General features: G+C 34.3%; 2 protein-coding genes across 2 annotated transcripts; both read right to left on the minus strand.

Annotated features, from left to right (window-relative positions):
• Positions 1 to 8583: 8583 nt before the first annotated feature.
• LOC141534033 (ATP-dependent DNA helicase PIF1-like) lies at positions 8584 to 9612 on the minus strand. Its single transcript, XM_074253177.1, has 2 exons — positions 9424 to 9612; positions 8584 to 9093 (listed from the first exon to the last, which is right to left on the minus strand). Exons 1-2 carry the CDS (start codon positions 9610 to 9612, stop codon positions 8584 to 8586), a joined length of 699 nt encoding a protein of 232 aa, XP_074109278.1.
• Positions 9613 to 10052: 440 nt separating this feature from the next.
• Positions 10053 to 12632, minus strand: LOC141534034 (uncharacterized). The gene is made up of 4 exons (XM_074253178.1): positions 12576 to 12632; positions 12349 to 12480; positions 12105 to 12276; positions 10053 to 11914 (listed from the first exon to the last, which is right to left on the minus strand). Exons 1-4 carry the CDS (start codon positions 12630 to 12632, stop codon positions 10053 to 10055), a joined length of 2223 nt encoding a protein of 740 aa, XP_074109279.1.
• Between the last annotated feature and the right edge of the window lie 4914 nt (positions 12633 to 17546).

Consider the following 17546-nt stretch of genomic DNA (forward strand, 5'->3'; position numbering starts at 1 on the left):
ATACTGCACATTGGATTTTGGCTCCTGAATTCTCGTTTAACCTGCTATCCGAAGAAAGACAGCTCGAAAACAACGCCTTAACCCGAAAACATGGTCTTGAATGGTACGATGGGGAATCAATGGTAAAATACGTGCATACACAGTTACGCTTTTTTGTCAAAATTCTATGAAAATTTATACAAGAGGGAGGGCACAAAAATCATACTTGGAATCTCTACTCTGCAGACCAGTTATAAATATTGAAGATTTGCAAGACAGTCCCTCAGTATCTACGCTGCATCAGCCACGGTTAACCTGTGCCTTACACAGTGTTTTGGAATCTCGAAGAAATCGGAGTCTTGGTTATAATCAGTGTGCTTTGTCTTGTGCTGACTTACTGAAACAGTGGTTAAGTAAGAAAGCAAATTCTGAAGCTAGTGAAAATAGCTACGAACCTTCACTCGTTTGTCCTTGGGGGTGTGAAGCTTGTAATGAACACGGTGCAGGTCTTAAAAGCTATTCAGTATATACCATACCACGCGATTGGAGTGTATCCTGCAGACAGGATCCCGAGAGTCTGGACTAAGCCTACAGCCTTCGTAATAAACACAGATGGATGCCATAAGCCAGGACAGCACTGGGTCGCCATATACGTCGATAGAGATGGCTGTGGATGGTACTTCGATAGCTATGGACTCCCACCGTATATCCGCAGCATCTTAAACGCCTCAAAAACAACTGTAAATGGTTCAAATATAACCACATTCAGTTGCAAAAAGAAAATTCTCAAGTGTGCGGTCAATACTGTATCATGTTTTTGCATTATATGTCTACTTATCCTTCACTTGATAGATTTATATCTATCTTTGACGGAAGACTTGACAGAAATGATGAGATCGTCGAAGAATATTACAATACGTTTATGAAAATAAAGCCAAAAAAATATAACAATAATTGTGTAAGTGACATAATAGCTAATATCCAATCATGTTCTTAATTTTGTATTCACAATAATCGCTAATAATCAATTATGTACTCCTATTCTTTTTATGTGAAATTAAATATCAAAAATGCAAATTTTAGTTGTATCTTTATTTATTTTGATATAATTGCCTCTCCTTTAAAATCTTTTATTTAATTATTAGTTTATATAATAAATAAGTATGATATAATAGTAATAAACATATTATGAAAAGGTAAGTATACCTTTAAATATAAAAACTTGATAAGTATAAAGAGTTGTAATCAAGCCCGTTGATAACCTTGGCAAAAAAGAATTTGTAAATTCAGCATTATTTCTATAACGGTTATAACTGTATGTATGTAACATCATCACGCTTATAAAAGCAACCACGTCAGTGACCTTGAGTAAAAAGAATTTGCAAGCTCAACGACCTTGCAATAGTTTATATTACCGTTACTACTACTACTACTACTAGTACTACTACTACTACTACTACTACTACTACTACTGCTAGCGCTGCGGACTCACACATACACACACGTTACCCCCCCACCTCAAAGGAGTGGGATGCGCCAAAGTTGCACCATACTGCTTATAATGATAGTAATCTAAGTTAATTAATAAAATAGAAACTTAAGGTATAAGAAACTTGGTGTAATAAGACAACCCCTACCTAATATATATATATATATATATATATATATATATATATATATATATATATATATATATATATTTTCAGTTTCTTATATTGTAGATATACATGTAAAAAGCAATAAGTATAAGTGTATTTCGAGATAAGTTTAGTTGTATGTATTAGTGTAAGCGTCAAGTGAAGTACGAATTGTAATAGTTTGAGTACATATGTGTGACGTATGGAGGGGGGACGTGAGGTCGGAGGTTTCGAGCCGACATTTTTGTAACTCACTTCTTCTTGAGAGCCCAGAACTGTATAATCTACCCCCTGTAATTCCAATCATAATCTTATATTTAAATGTTTAGTCAATAAATGAAATAAGTACATTTTACACGATTTAATAACCAAATAACAAGTCGTTCAGTTTAATTAATTTAAATTCAAATTTCCTTTTCCCGCACTGGAACCGAGTATTTTAATACTCCCGGGCGAAAAAACGACGGTAGGTAACGCTCGAGTCAATAAAACAATTCGCAACTAGATGGAGGCATAACAATATAGAGCTCAAAATGACCCGAAAATTATATTTTTGAGCTCGAAAAGCTCATAAACATAATAAGTACAATCTTGAGCGCTTAAATATAGAACCAGCGGGAAGTTGCAGGGTTGGCCTGTAGGGTCAACCGTTTTCCTAATTTGTTTTAGTGTATAATTTGAAGAAAAATCAGCGAGACATACTTCATTGTATTGTTCTTCGCGAGTACTGTATTTTTTAAATATATTATCAGCAAAAATTTCGGTGTAATCTGGTGTTGATTCTGATAATTTTTTTAAAGTTGTAGTATCCGTTAACATTCTAACTCGTTCATCAATGGGATTTGTATTCATGTAAATGCATTTTCTACTTTTTTTAGTCAGGAAAAGAGATAATACGTGATAAGCTGCTTTTTGTGCTGACATAAGATTACAATTTAGAAATACATTCGTGATTTTTTTCAATTTTTCTCTTGGATTTAAATATCTATTTGAGCAATCTTCTGCAGCTTCTCGTAAAATTTTAGCTAAGCCACCAAAAGGTTTAGATATATAATTTGTTACATATGACATTAAAGCATATTCATCAAGTATATATTGTAAATCAATATTAGCTTCCCATGAATGTAAAATATCTTTATTATAAGAATTTATACCCACTTCTAAACTTGATCGTTTTAAAAATACTTGTGGTCTATTAAATGTGCTTCGTATAGCTAATATAAATTCTGAATTAGTCATTTCTAATTCACTCAATAATTCTTCGTATGACAATAATGTATTTTTGTTGTTATATAAAATATTTATTAATTTATTTATGCTCTCGTATGATTGAAGTGCTTTTTCATTATTATCAAGTGGGTCTAAAATCATTGTTTTTTTCATTACTGGATATGGTATATTGAATCGGCATTTTTTGTTCGTTTTATCTTTATAACATGTATGTCTATGGCGTTGTAAATTTATATAAGGATCATTTTCATTTTATTGACAAGTAATAAATCTATCTATCGATTTGATAATTTCATTTCTCGTGTTTTCATTTTTATTTTCATATGCAGGTGTTGATTCTTTTAACCATAGAAGTATGTGGGCATGTGGACTACCACGTAATTGAAACTCAATTGTTATAAAATAATCTTTAACAGTCAGTTCATAAAATACACTATTTTCGTTTGTCAACATTTTCATAAATTTATCTAATTTGTGATTATAATAATTAGCACTGTTATGTCCACCCCAAAATTTTTTTTCTTTAAATTTAAATCACCCGCGCAGATGGAAGACTTCTCCATGCGCGAAAGCCACAATAAAATATAAGCTACGCGACTGCTGGTTGACTAGCGGGGACTTCTGCAATCTCAGCACCGCGAGTATTTAAAAAGGCGATCAACAGCCAACGCCTCGTCTTTGAGCGATTAATTCGACTTCCGCGTTTAATTGACGGACCCGTGCCTTGTAAAAGTCCCTCATCTTAATTTGCGCTGCACTTAAGACGAGTTCAGACTTGGTTCAACCGGCAGGCCACGTATTAGTCTTTGAGCAAGTAATTCGACTTCCGCGTTTACTTGACGGACCCGTGCCTTGTAAAAGTCACTCATCTTAATTTGCACTGCACTTAAGACGAGTTCAGATTCGGTTCAACCAGCAGGCCACGTATTAATTATTAGTTTTAAAAATCTAGAGAACCGGAATCTCAAAGTTCTAATTTGCCCTGCACTTAGGCGAGAATCCGGGCATTAAGTTTAAATAAAACATCGCAAAAAGCTAAATTTGCGCACTTTACCCTACGGGGGACTGGAGGACGTTAGCTCAAATAAATAAAATTCATTAATATAATTTCGATTAAATAAAATTTGTGAAAGTGTAAAAGTTTAGGTGTTTATTAAAATAAATCTTAAAAAGAAGTGAAATTCCATTCAACAAGTCATTTCATAAAATAAGAAGCCCGTAATATAAGCATCCCAAATCCATCCTACTCCATCCGCTGCGAGAACCAACCAAAGGGCCCAATCAAGGAACAGGCGCTAACAGCTGCCCTTAAACTACGGATCTGATCATCAATAAAGTTCCTGTAACAGTAAGTACATCTACTCTCATAAAAATCCGTCGGTCTCAAACGAAGGCGTGGTAAGTTCGTATCTCGAAAACGTCCCACATAAATAATTAAAACAACGGAATTAAAAATCACTATGTCAGTCATGAAGATGAATTTGAAACGTCTGATGAACAGCAATACGTCAAATATGTCTCTTTGAGTTTTTGGACCAGCATGCTGAATGTCATTGAGTGATACTTGTGAGGTGGTCTTACACGACCCGTTGAAAACGACTCTGAGCTTTGTAGTAGTACTCTGTTCTCGAAGAACTCCATGATGAGGTAGGTAGTAGACTTGTTTAGGTTCAGGAGCATCTTTAGGAACAGCAACCATATGTCCCAACATCTCGTACTCTTTTAAGAATTCGAGGTATCGTTGATTGAGGATCTCGTCCGACTCCAATCGCTTTAGCAGTCTTCGAAGACATCGATATGCTGTCTTTTTGGAGTCTCCCAGTTTTGAGGTGTCTGAGGATAATGGTATACGCACTACATAACGGCCTTCTTGAGTCTAGAGTGCGTACTGGCGTAGTGTTCTTCACATTGAGCATCTTATGAGTTGAGAGATGACTTTGTTGGCACTGGAACTTCTTCTTGAACCCAGAATCGAGTGAGCGATTCTTGAAGTTGGTCATTCGTGATTGTATGTAAAGACTTGAGAGGCTGTCCATTTGATGTAGATGAAGCAGGTCCGAGGAACGCCCATCCAAAGATGGTATGAATGGCTAAAGGTTCATCTGATTTCCCCTTAATTATGGGCGATGGTTCTAATATTTGATTAAGCGTATCAGCTCCTATGAGAATATCAATTTGTCCAGGCTTAAGGAAGTCTGGATCTGCTCGTTCTAAGGTACTGCGGTGAGACCAATTTTGGTCTGCGATGAAGACTGATGGAATTCTGCTTGTTATTTGCGGCAAGATGTATGCTCTGAGACTCACTTGCTTGTTTGAGTTACAGGACTTGATTATCAATTTTGTTTGGCCAACAGTTTTACTTGAAGAGTGATTGCCCACGCCTAGAATTGGAATCTCAGCTGCTATTTGACTGAGATTTGCCGCTTTGACCAATTTTTTTGAGACTAATGTCAGTTCTGATCCTGGATCGATGAGAAGACGAATTATGTGCTTTGTCATATCAGAAGATATTACTATTGCCTTACAGGTAGCTAGGATTACTGAAGTTCTTGTGTCAAAGGTAGATCGAGTATTAACAACGCATTGCATTGCCGTCTCGTAGGCGTTATTCTTAACGTATGGGTCATCCAGAGGGATCTCAGCCTTGGATAAGATGATCTCATGCTCAGCTTCAAACTTCTCCCAGTTGGTCTTGAGCATTAGCAGCTTTGCCTTGGCCACGTGAATGTTGAAATTGTTGTGTGCTCCTGTGTTGATCTCCTTGCTGAGAGACATGATGAAGGTGTACTTGGACTGCTGCAGTGCCAATCTTGCCTGAAGTGCCGACATCTTTGAGGCTTTGAATGACTAGATTCCCCGCAGCACTTGGTGCTCCGCAATGCGCAGAGTCTTGAAATCCAATCTCAAGGAATATCACACCGGCTTGAAGAGATGTCTTGTAGTAACTACCCAAGCTGAGAGAAGGATCCGGCTCGAGGGACCAGTAAATGTTTTGGTAGAAATGCCGGTACTTTCCCTCAAATTTGGGTAGGTTTTCTTACTAATGAACTTATTTAGTGGCATTGAAAAAGACCGTTGTGATTAAGACTACGTAGTAGTCTTGAGATGACTTGTTAGTCACACGCTCTTGAAAAGGGGCCTTGAATTAAAGTGGCCTTGAAAACGACCGTTGTTATTAAGACTACGTTGTAGTCTTAATTTCTTGAGATGACTTGGTGAGCTCTGAAAAGAGCTGTTGAAATAAAACAGTGCAAGTTGACCTTGCACACTTGAATTGTGAGTTCTGAAAAGAACTATTGATATGAAACACTAAAAGGTAAGCCTTGCTCGCTTGACCTTGATGAATTTACTTCTTCTTATATGCAAGCCTTGCTCGCTTGCTGTAGACTTCTTGATTCTTCCTTTTCTTGATCCTCGTAGTTCGATGGATAAAAGTAGACTGCGTATGCAGCTTTCCTCGCTGCCTCTTTTAAACGGTCTGGTGATTTGAGAGGGGATTGAATTGTATGAATACATCGGCTCGCTAGCTCCGATGGACTGAGTGGGGGTATCGAAGGTAGCGGCTCAATTACAACTTAGAATACTTTCCCACTATGACTGGCTCTCTCGTCATGGTCCGTGCGTTTGTTAGTACCTGATGAAGATCTTAGCTATGACTGGCTTTCTAGTCATGATCAGTACGATTGTTAGTACCTAATGAAGACCTTGACTATGGCTAGCTCCCTAGTCATGGTTCTTGCGATTGTTAGTACTTCATGAAGATCTTGACTATGACTAGCTCTCTAGTCATGGTCCGTGCGATTGTTAGTGCCGAATGATGAATTTGAGGGTTTTTTCAACATCGTTCAATGACAACCATAAAATATTTTCTGTTGGCAGATGTTCTAATGCCAATTATCTCAGATATAACCGCAGTTAACCTTATTAAGATAAAAATTCTCAATAATTGTTGAATTATTATTGAATAATACTAACGCGACATTTTTGAATGAGCTCATTTAGTTTAATCCCGAGCAATATCTCATTAATGAATTTTTTTTAATCAATGAACTCACTGGTAAACTTGATTCACTTGAAATATTCGTCCTTGTCCGATCGCTGCAATTTTCCAATTTTATTTTAACAAAAATAAATTGAGCAAAAAGTTCAAATATTGCTGATCTTAAATATTTTTAATTTTTACACGTTAAACGTTAATTATTTTTAAGATGTTTATTAGTAAGAACACAAAGATTACTTAAGCAGTATTTATGTATGTTTAAATATAATATTATCTGTTTAATAATAAAATTATAGTTACCATAGTAACGGAATTAACGTAACTACGGTAATTAATTAAATATACTAAATTAACACATAGAAAATTTTAAATTAAGTTATATGTCAGATTCCATTTCTTTTAAATCCTTTGAAGTAAATTTTAGATCTAATAAAAATGAAAGAATGCATCAACAATAAATATTAGTAATTTAATAATTTTCATAATAAATAATGCGTAAATTCATCATAATCTTTACTCAATATTCATTACGGAGTATGATTGCAAGAAAAATATACTTTTTGCTGCCCACAGCTCTTTCATTTCTTTTTGCTTCTGCAGTCTTTTCGATTTCTCCATTAAAGGTTTAACTTCCGGAAAGCTAAAAAGAGCATTTTCAAGTGATTGACGAAGTGACAACTACAATAATAAAAAAATTTCAATAAAAAAATAATGTTAATTAAAGTTGATAAATTTTAATTTTTTTACCTGTCTGATTGAGCCAAATGAATATGATTTATTATTGAAAACTTATGAACATATTCCTATTGATTCTTTAAAAGGTCCATTACGAATAAAGAATTTTGTGGCGGTTGTACATGAAATTTCTATCGTTTCTTCGGTTTCCGAAACGTAATCTAAGAATAATGTTATTTTTCTCTTTTAGTAATTTAAAACAACTCATACACGTTATTGTAATGTTGAAGAATTAAGAACTCAAAATTATAATTTACTTTTTAACACTTACCTATCATTTGATTTGTGATGCTATATGACCAATTTTTTGCACCAAATGCTTCTTTTGCGCAAATGCACAATTTTTCAACACTTAGCAATCCAGACATTATTAATATTTATATTTAAAAATTGCGAAAATTATTATAAAAGATAAAAGGTTAAAATTATAAGATATATATTGTTAAAATAAAACTCGATTTTCTTCTAAAAATAAAATTATAAGATAATGGTAAATATATGATAATAATGTTTTTTAATTAATAGCTGTCAAAAAAGATAAATAAAATTATTATTGTCTAGTATAAATGACAGTTACGAATGTCAGAGTAGACTTGTTTGTTTTCATTAAAAAAAAAATATAGGTTGTATTAATCAGTAAATAGAACAGGTTTATATTCTATATTCGATAAATTTTTAAAGTTTTAAAATAAAATATATAGTGATAGCTACGTTCCATAACTATCGATATTATCTGAAAATAATCTTACTCATAAATAAATTATATTAATTAATCAAACTGCTTTGATAAAAAAATTTTCATGATTTAATATTAAAAAATCTTGAGCCAAGAAAATAATTTTAAAGAATTTATTTGTTTTTAATCAAGCCGAACATTTCCTGCATAAAGAACGATTAACTTGAACTCATAAAAATATCTTAAATAAAAAATTAATCAACTTGATTCAAGAAAATCAAATTCTTTAAATTATTCAGACTTTGAAGAGAAATCTTTGAAGTTGTTTATCGCAACGCTTGATGATGAACAATATTTTTTGTTTTTCCATCTGGAGAGAAAATGAATAGAGCCGATGGTTTACCAACTCTCGAGCATGCTACATACAACTGCCCATGAGAGAAACACGACAATTCTAGATTGATTCCACAAACTTCTAACGATTGCCCTTGCGACTTATTAATCGTCATGGCGAATACAAGTCGAACTGGAAACTGAATACGCTTGAATTGGAACGATAAGTCAGTGGGAATCATCGGTATTCTGGGAATCAGAACATCCTCATCTTTGAATTTTCCTGTTATTATCGTTGCTTCAATTAAGTTGTTCATTAGCTTCTTAGCAGCAAGTCTGGTACCATTGCACAGTTTCGGTTGGTTCAAATTACGTAGCATAATTATCACTGAGCCAGCTTTGAGTTGCAAATTATGTGGTGGTATACCTGGTACATCTAACGAATTCAAAAATTCAGTTGGGTAGTTGACGGCTTCATCTGGATCGGTAGTGTAATCGATTGACTTAAATGAATATAGTTGGCCATCAATTTGACGTTAAATTTCACTATTTAAATAATCGACATCCTTATTTCTGGCTGCCAAAATGGCTCGTTCGCTCAACTAAGCATAATTGTGATGATTTGCACCAATATTAGGAAATACTTTTGAAATTAATTCATCTTTTGACTTTGTTAACTGACAAAAATCTGCAGGAAATGAAATAAAGCTAGTAGAATCGTCAATCGGAATATTTCCATTTCCAATATCTAATAACTGTTTGGAAAACACTTCTGCTTAGATGTCATTTTGTAATGCAACTCGCATATTTGTCGTTAACTTTATAGTTTTAACATATTTCAATAAATTTGATGATTTCAAGCAAGCATTTATTTCATCAGCAGCTGTCGATCTTGGAATAACGGGTAGTGTTTGGCGAAAATCACCGGCCAAAAGAATTATAGTACCACCAAGGAGGCTCTGGTTACTGCGCAAATCTTTTAAAGTTCGATCAAGTGCCTCCAATGCTCGTTTGTGCGCCATAGTACATTCATCCCAAATAATTACTTTACAATTTTGTAGTACTCTCGTCATTGCTGATTTTTTAGAAATGTTACACGTCGGATCATCTATTGTTTGCAAATTTAGCGGCATTTTGAATGCAGAATGAGCTGTTAGTCCACCTTCTAGCAGTGTAGCAGCGATCCCAGATGATGCGACGGCCAGTGCAATTTGATTTTCTGCTCGAACCGAAGCTAAAATTAATGAAATTAAAAACGTTTTGCCAGTTCCACCAGGTGCATCGAGGAAAAAATTCCGCCATTGTTTTTGTTGACTGCTTCCATCAAAATGTCGTATGTGGTTTTCTGCTGCTGATTCAAGAGTGGGACCTTCGTTCGTACTAATTGGCTCAAAGCATCTCTATCGTATTGGTGTTCTCTTTCAAATTCTCGATTGAATGCATCATGCATGAGACGATTTGGTTATGACATTCCTAAATCACGCAGCATTTTGCCGGACATCAACAGACACAAATCTTCTATTAAAATCAATGTCTCGTTGTAGATCTCTTTGTTAAAGTCAAGCTCGTAGCTTGCTGTCGTTGTACGCACTCGATGCAGAATGTCCTTAGCCATACTATCTTTATATTTGTCCCATAAATGAGGTGGGCTTGAAGGAAAATATGTTGAAATAATAATAGCAAATAGTGATCGAATTTGATGCGCGGTTGAAGAAATAACAGCAACAGCGAGTGTGTAATCCCAATGATTATCATCCTCGAGTAAATTTAAACGCTGAAAGGCTTCTCGATATGTCGCACACAATTCACCGTTGACAGTTCGTAAAGATTGGAATGAAGTCGGTCCACGAACATTAATCAACAACAAACGCAGATAAAAACATTCGTTATTCTTCGGGTGAACTGTATACATGCATCCTAATGCGTCGGTTGAATACACATCCGGATATCCAGGAACAGGCTTTCTGTTTTTCCAACGATGGAATTGTTTCGACGATGCATTCCATGTAAAATATCTCGGCATCTCTGAGTAAAACAATGTTTTTGGAAATGGATCTTTTGTGCACATCTCAAAAAAGCTTGTAAGCGTTGTCGTCGGTGGTTTTTCGGCTTTCTGTGCAGCGTTCGCTTCGGTAAAGTAAACTCGTTGTCCATTTTCCAGATGCACAGCTAAATGAGTTACAGTAGGATAACGTTCGTGAATAGGGAAAGAAAAAATTCTCCAAATTGCCTCATTGCTGCTGAGATATCTTCCCATTTGATATCTTGAAACTTCATCGTTAGGATTTAGGGTTTCAACTTCAAATACCGCTATGTCAGTGCCTTTCAACGTATACTTGCAAATATATTTGATGGAGTTGACGGAATTACAGTACTCAACATTGCAATGTGCTTTGAATGTTTTAGAAAGCAATGGTGAATACGGAACAATCCAGCTGTTGTCCACTAAAACATTTTGATTTTTCACCTTTAATATTAACGTTCTACCGTTATTTTCTGCAGAGCGTCGACGATACAGGGGGTAGCCATCATTGCCTGTGATTGTATCAGCCAACAAAGCACGTGGAAAACGTTTGGAGCATTTGTTCTCGATCATGCATGGTGACTCCTTGTTGTGACTCCCACACGGTCCATGAATCATGGTTGTCGTCACTACTTTATCCAACTCTGGGTCCGTTTCTGGATCAGGAATTTCAGCGCAAATAATGGCATCAATTTCGTCCAGCCTTATTTTCTCACTCATCCATAGGAGGATATGTGCATGAGGCAGTCCTCTTTTCTGCCACTCCACAGAATACATCCAACATCGTACATCTCCAAAGACATGAAATTTTGTGATGAAGTTCATGAGTGACTTAAGTTTCTGCTTGAATACTCGTGCTGTAATATCATGACGATCGCTAGATGGTTGTCCAGGTAGTAACAGTTGGGTGATTTCTTCCCATTTTGGATTACACGTAAAAATGATAAATAAGTCTGGTCTACCGTACTGGCGCACGTAGGTCATTGCATCTTGCGCGTACTCGTGCATGTGTCTCGGGCTTCCAACAGATGTCGCTGGTAAAATGGTTAGCGGACCGATGTTATTTGGATCTTGATCTACATTCATAGCATCACGGAGATGAATGTATTCTTCCGAACGCAGCTTTTTTTGATTTAATCGTATATATGTCAAACGTTCTGTTTCAACTTTGACATACATATCAACAACAAATTGGTGAAACAATCTGCGACACTTCAGTATATGATTGTCCATTTTCTGGCGAATCATCAAACGATGAGCATAAAAATTCATAGAGCTAACCTTTTTGTTAGTTTCTTGCCCTGTAAGTGAATAATGGACTCTTATTAGAGATGAAATTAAAATATAAGTGACAACATTACTAAGTACCAGTGAATGGATTAATCATCTTAATCAAAAAATGATATCCATCTTTTCCTCTCGAAAATATTAGCGGATATTGCAATGCATCATATGAACGATGGGTTTCAGAGATGCGCCGAAGGTTATTACCGTCACGCCATCTAACCACAATGTCGCGAGTTTCCAAATTCTCTCCAACAACTACAACGGCAACTTCATTCAACGTCGGTGCATCAAAGCGTCTTTCATGTTCACCTGCTGGTCTTTTATCTGCTCTGATCACTATCTTATAATCATCTGAAGGCATCATTTCTAGTGCAGTCTTGAACAATTTAAATAATTGATTGTGTTCATGCAAGAGCTGTTGCAGTTATGTAATAATTTTCCGCTTTACCGTTCGATTGACGGTACAACGCCGATTGATTTCATTATCAGAATTACCGAGAAAAAAAATTTGAAGAAATTTGTAATCAGCATTTGCTGGTGGCAACAGCGCTCCTGTCCGATGATGAATTTGGCCTTGAATCTGTAAGTAAAGACATAATTTATGAGCCTGGATAAGATAATGAGAAATATTAATGCTTATATATATAAAGTCTGTTTCTTCCGAAAAGAATTTACCTTGAAAGTAGGGTTGAAGCCTCGTTCTTCAGTTATATTTGCCCCAAATGATGTCATTTGAAAAGAACTATTGTACCTTTGGATATTCTGTAAAAAATGTTTGGACTGAGTTCCTTGGTAAGAAAGCAGTGATGCTAGTGTTCTGGGGGCGATAATACTTGTGGTAATTTCACTTTTCCGCTTGCGCAACATAATCCTGGCGATTCATGTCGAAATCTCAATGCATCACAATATTGACAAACGGTGTTCATTATTCCAATGTCAACCGCGATATTAGCAGCGTAGTTGATTGTTGGATTGTATCTGAACGCCAACCATTTATATTGAACTATCCTTTTAGGTTGTTTGTTTTGTCGACGTTCTAAATTATTTCGTGTGTAACTAGAAATAGATCGTGTAGAACTTGACTGTTTCAGTTGTTCTTGAGTCATCATTGATCGTGATTCAGTAATTCTTATTCGATTTGCTTCCAAACGCTGTTGACGGTGTTCCTCAGGTTCATTATTAACTCGATATTTATGATTCTGATTGTTGTTATGAGTACGGCGACCGATATTTCAACGTCTTACTGTTGGCATCCCTTGAAATAATCAAAATACTAACTGAAGTCAATTAGACATTTAAATACACCAAACCATTAGATTTCACAGCCTTTAATTGATGAAAATATAATTATTACCGACATCACAATAAAATATTACCTTTAAAATGATTTTTTGTAACAAACTTTTAATATATTTAATGGTTAGTTTTTTGTGTTATTATAAATACACGTGATAACAGAACTGTCAAGCTGAACGTCACTTTTTTATTAAAATCTTATCAAAACATTTTCGAAAATTTTTTTTTGTACAAACCTTATCCTGACAGTTCTGAATTTAGAACTGTATTTAAAGAATATGAACTTTTTAGCAATTAATACCCCCGCACTCTTATGAAGAAAGGGATTTCGTAAGATCCTATTCGAGATGATTTCTACATGACAAATAAATGATTCCTACCAAATTTCAAATCTGCATTAGAAGTTACAGTGTGGAAATGAAAATTTAACATTTTAACACACACGAGTCGCAATCCTTATTGGGGGTAAGTTGTTGTAAAATCCGCTCTTAGATCATTTCCGCATCACATATAGAAGACTCCACCTAAATTTACCGTCTGTAGGATCTCTAATGTGGAGCGAGTTATGATAAAATTCGTTCATAGATTAATTCTATATCTCTTACAGAAGATTCCTACCAAATTTGAGAGCTATTGGAGCTATATTTGACAATCGGGAATTGTTCATCGTTAACGCCCCCGCAATCCCTTTTGGGGGAGGATATTCTCAAAATTTTCTTACATACTCACTTTCTCCTAAAAATTCTGAACACAACAAAAAAAAATTTAGCTCAATCGGTCCAGCCGTTCTCAAGTGATACGTGGACATACATGCGGCATTTTATTTTTCATTGTTATTAATATCCACCCCCGCAACCCTCTGTGGAGCGAGCTTTCATAAAATTCGTTCAAAGATTATTTCTATATCACTTACAGAAGGTTCCTACCAAATTTGGAAGCTATTGGAGCAATAGTTTACAAACGGGAATTATTCATTGTTAACGCCCCCGCAATCCCCTTTGGGGGATGATTTTTCAATAATTTTTTTACATATAAACCTTCTCCTAAAAATTCTGAAGACAACAAAAAAAAATTTAGCTCAATCAGTCCAGCCGTTCTCAAGTAATGCGAGTACATACATGCGGCATTTTATTTTTATTTATATAGATTAAAACTTAATTAATTATAATAATAATAATTATTTCAAAAGGCGTTTTTTTCTTATTTTTAATAAAATAATGATATTTTTTTCAATTTGATTACATGAATATAAATATTTTTATTTTTAATTTTTATGACACATTGTCCATGAAAATTTAATTCATATATATGGAGTTTTTTTATTTTATATTGTAAATTTTAGTTGAATTTTATTATTAAGTCATTAAAAAGTGTAATAATTTTAATAAAAAATTTTCAATTCCGTAGATTTATTCGATTGTGTCAGAAATGTTAAATATGTAATTAACATACGTAATTAACATATTTACATTAATATGTAAAAAATATTTGTAATCCAATTTTGCAATTTATTTGACTCAAATGATACTTACTTGTGATGTGAAATAATAATTTTTCACGTTTTTATTCCACTTATTTACTATTTATATGTAGATTATGATATCATAAACATTCGCTTATTAGAAATATTAAAAATAAAGTTGTTATATTTTATATTATTATCATTCGTTAAACAGTATTATTTAACAATTTATAACATTCGGTATTAAGTTTTTGTAATTGATACAAAAATTATCTTTTAAACAGATAAACAATATAATGTTATTTTTTTGCAAAAAAATTCTAAATACGTAGTATTGACTTTAAATTGTGAATTACATTTTGGATTGGCTATGTTCGGACCGTGACAGTATTTACTATACGTAGTCACACAAATTCAGTAAAGAGATTTTATCTTTAGAGTGTCATGCCATCTAGTGGTTATGTTGATTAATATAAACGAGTAATAAATATGGCAGTATGTATGATCTTTTAAATTTGCGAGGAAAAAATACAAAATTTAAATTAAGAAAGTTAAAATTTTTTGATGAATATAAAATCTCTAAAACTAACTATCAAACAATCTCCCATGATTATTTTTTTGAAAATATTTTGAAACATTAAATTTTTGTGTATCTAAAAAAATTTAATTATTTATCCCATCAAACCTCCAGGGGGAGATAATGATCAAATCGATTTCTTAATTATATTCAGACTCACTGCCCGGGAATATCCCGCTTCCCAGATGGATGTTGTCTAGTAATTTTATTAAATTAGATTTTACAGAAATTCCCTCGTTTGCCAGTTAAATTGTTCTATTTACTTACAATACTCTGCGTCCTTGATTGACCCTTTTGGCTGAATATAAACGGTCGTATCAAATGGACAAGTGAATGGCGGTAATTCAGTAATGATGTATAGCGATGATAACGATAAATTTAACTTTATTTCACAAAATAACATTTTAAACAAGACTTGTAATATATCGGTAACGAAATTAACGAAATATTTATAAAACTGCATACTTATACTTAGATCTATAACTCATTAGATAGTAATAATAATAAATGTGGTCAATAATTTATTATTTATTATTTATTATTTATTATTTATTTAATTTGTAAGCCAAGGCAATGGCCGAATGGCAAAAATATAAAAATATAAGAATATAAAGTATATGTAAGAGTATAAACGTCTTTAAATAGGTATTGTAACAATATTGAGATTTTGCTAATAAAAATTTAAGAACAATTTAAAAATTTAGGAAAATATAATCATTTTTTTTACAATCAAAAGAAATATATATTTTAATGATTTGAATCGTCATCAGTGAAGCCGGGAATCAAGTTCTCTTTAAGCTCAAGGTCATGGAAGAATTTGTAGGCTTTTGTCTTGAAAGTATCAATGCTAAGTGCATTTATGACATCAGGTGGTAATTCTCTCCAGAGGCATATCGATGAGATCAGAAATGAATGTTCGTAGACAGTAGTTGAGAAATTGGGAATTTTAAATGTGATATTGTTTTGTTTGGCAGCCACTCTATCAGAACGTCTAATATCAGGTGATTCCTCGACAAACATGCTTCTGAGGAATCTAGGTTCACCAGAGATAAAAAGTTTGTACAAAAAACAAGCCAAGAAGTAGTACCGCTTCGATTTGACTGTGAGCCATTGTAACGAGCGTCTATGTGATGTTATATGCTCATCACGTTTCAGATTGAAAATGAACCTTATACCATTATTTATCAGATGCTGTAATTTGTAATCTAGTATTTTGGATATATCTATCAAGACCAGAGAGCAGTAGTCAATAATTGAAATAACCATTGCTGCGACCAGCAATTTCCGGGTTGAGGTAGATAGTACATTCTTCCTATATTTGAGGCTATTTAGAGTACAATAGACTTTTCGAGAGACATTTGAGACATGAAGATCCCAGGAAAGATTTTCTGATAAGTGAACACCCAAATGTTTGGTTGAACTAACATACGGGATAACATTGCCATCTACAATTATTTGGGGAAGGTCACAATTGTTAAGTAGTTTCAATTTCCTGCTACTCTCTAGAATCATAACTTTAGTTATCCCAAGGTTGAGTTCAAGACCCACTTCCCTAGCCCAATCAGCTACTGCTTGAGCATCAGTATTGATTTTATACGCTGCATCGTCTAGTTGGGAAAGATTGAAGTGGTAATATGCAGATTTATCGTCAGCAAAGAGAACACATTTACAAAATTTCAGACGTTTCAACACTCCATTTGTCATAATGAGGAAAAGAATGGGGCCCAGAATAGATCCTTGAGGGACACCTGAAGTAGTATTTATGGCATCAGATGTAGAACAATCATGGTTTAGAACTGCTTGCGATCGGCCTGTGAGATACGATAAGAACCAAAGAATGACCTCAGTCGAGAAACCTATTTGGTACATTGTTACGAATAGCACTTCTGGTTTGACGTAGTCAAAAGCTTTTGAAAAATCGAATAGAATGAGATAGGTTAATTCGTCTCTGTCAATGGCCTTGCGGACATCATCAGTCAGACGAAGCAGGGCTGCTTGTGTACTATGATGCTTCCGAAAACCTGATTGATGTTCATCAATGATACTATTCGATTCAAGGTAATTCGTGAGCTGATTTGCCAATATACGTTCAAATACTTTGGCAAGATGAGATACATTTGCTATAGGTCTAGTATCTGACATAGACTTCGGAGCGCTTATTTTATTATGAGGAACAATATAGACCTGCTTCCAGGCATCAGGAAAAATGCACGTATCAATAAACCTATTGTAGATGTTCATGAGAAAGATCGAGATGGATCTGCACCGTAATCTTTGGATTTCTGCACCGTAATTTGTAAGTTCTTTGTAA

The sequence above is a fragment of the Cotesia typhae genome, unplaced genomic scaffold, assembly GCF_013202065.1.
Source record: "Cotesia typhae breed Kobodo isofemale line unplaced genomic scaffold, CoteBio_Ctyphae scaffold_13, whole genome shotgun sequence".
NCBI lineage: Eukaryota > Metazoa > Arthropoda > Insecta > Hymenoptera > Braconidae > Cotesia > Cotesia typhae.

What these genes read in the sequence shown, in the direction of transcription:
- LOC141534033 (XM_074253177.1), bottom strand. Translation starts at nt 9,612, where the DNA reads ATGGCGCACAAACGAGCATTGGAGGCACTTGATCGAACTTTAAAAGAT. An exon ending in CATCAAATTTATTGAAATAT is followed by an intron (nt 9,094 to 9,423) that starts GTTAAAACTATA and finishes TATTCATTTAAG; the next exon opens with TCAATCGATTACACTACCGA.
- LOC141534034 (XM_074253178.1), bottom strand. Translation starts at nt 12,632, where the DNA reads ATGACATCATTTGGGGCAAATATAACTGAAGAACGAGGCTTCAACCCT. An exon ending in GTTGTACCGTCAATCGAACG is followed by an intron (nt 12,277 to 12,348) that starts GTAAAGCGGAAA and finishes AAATTGTTCAAG; the next exon opens with ACTGCACTAGAAATGATGCC. An exon ending in TGTGGTTAGATGGCGTGACG is followed by an intron (nt 11,915 to 12,104) that starts GTAATAACCTTC and finishes ATTCACTTACAG; the next exon opens with GGCAAGAAACTAACAAAAAG.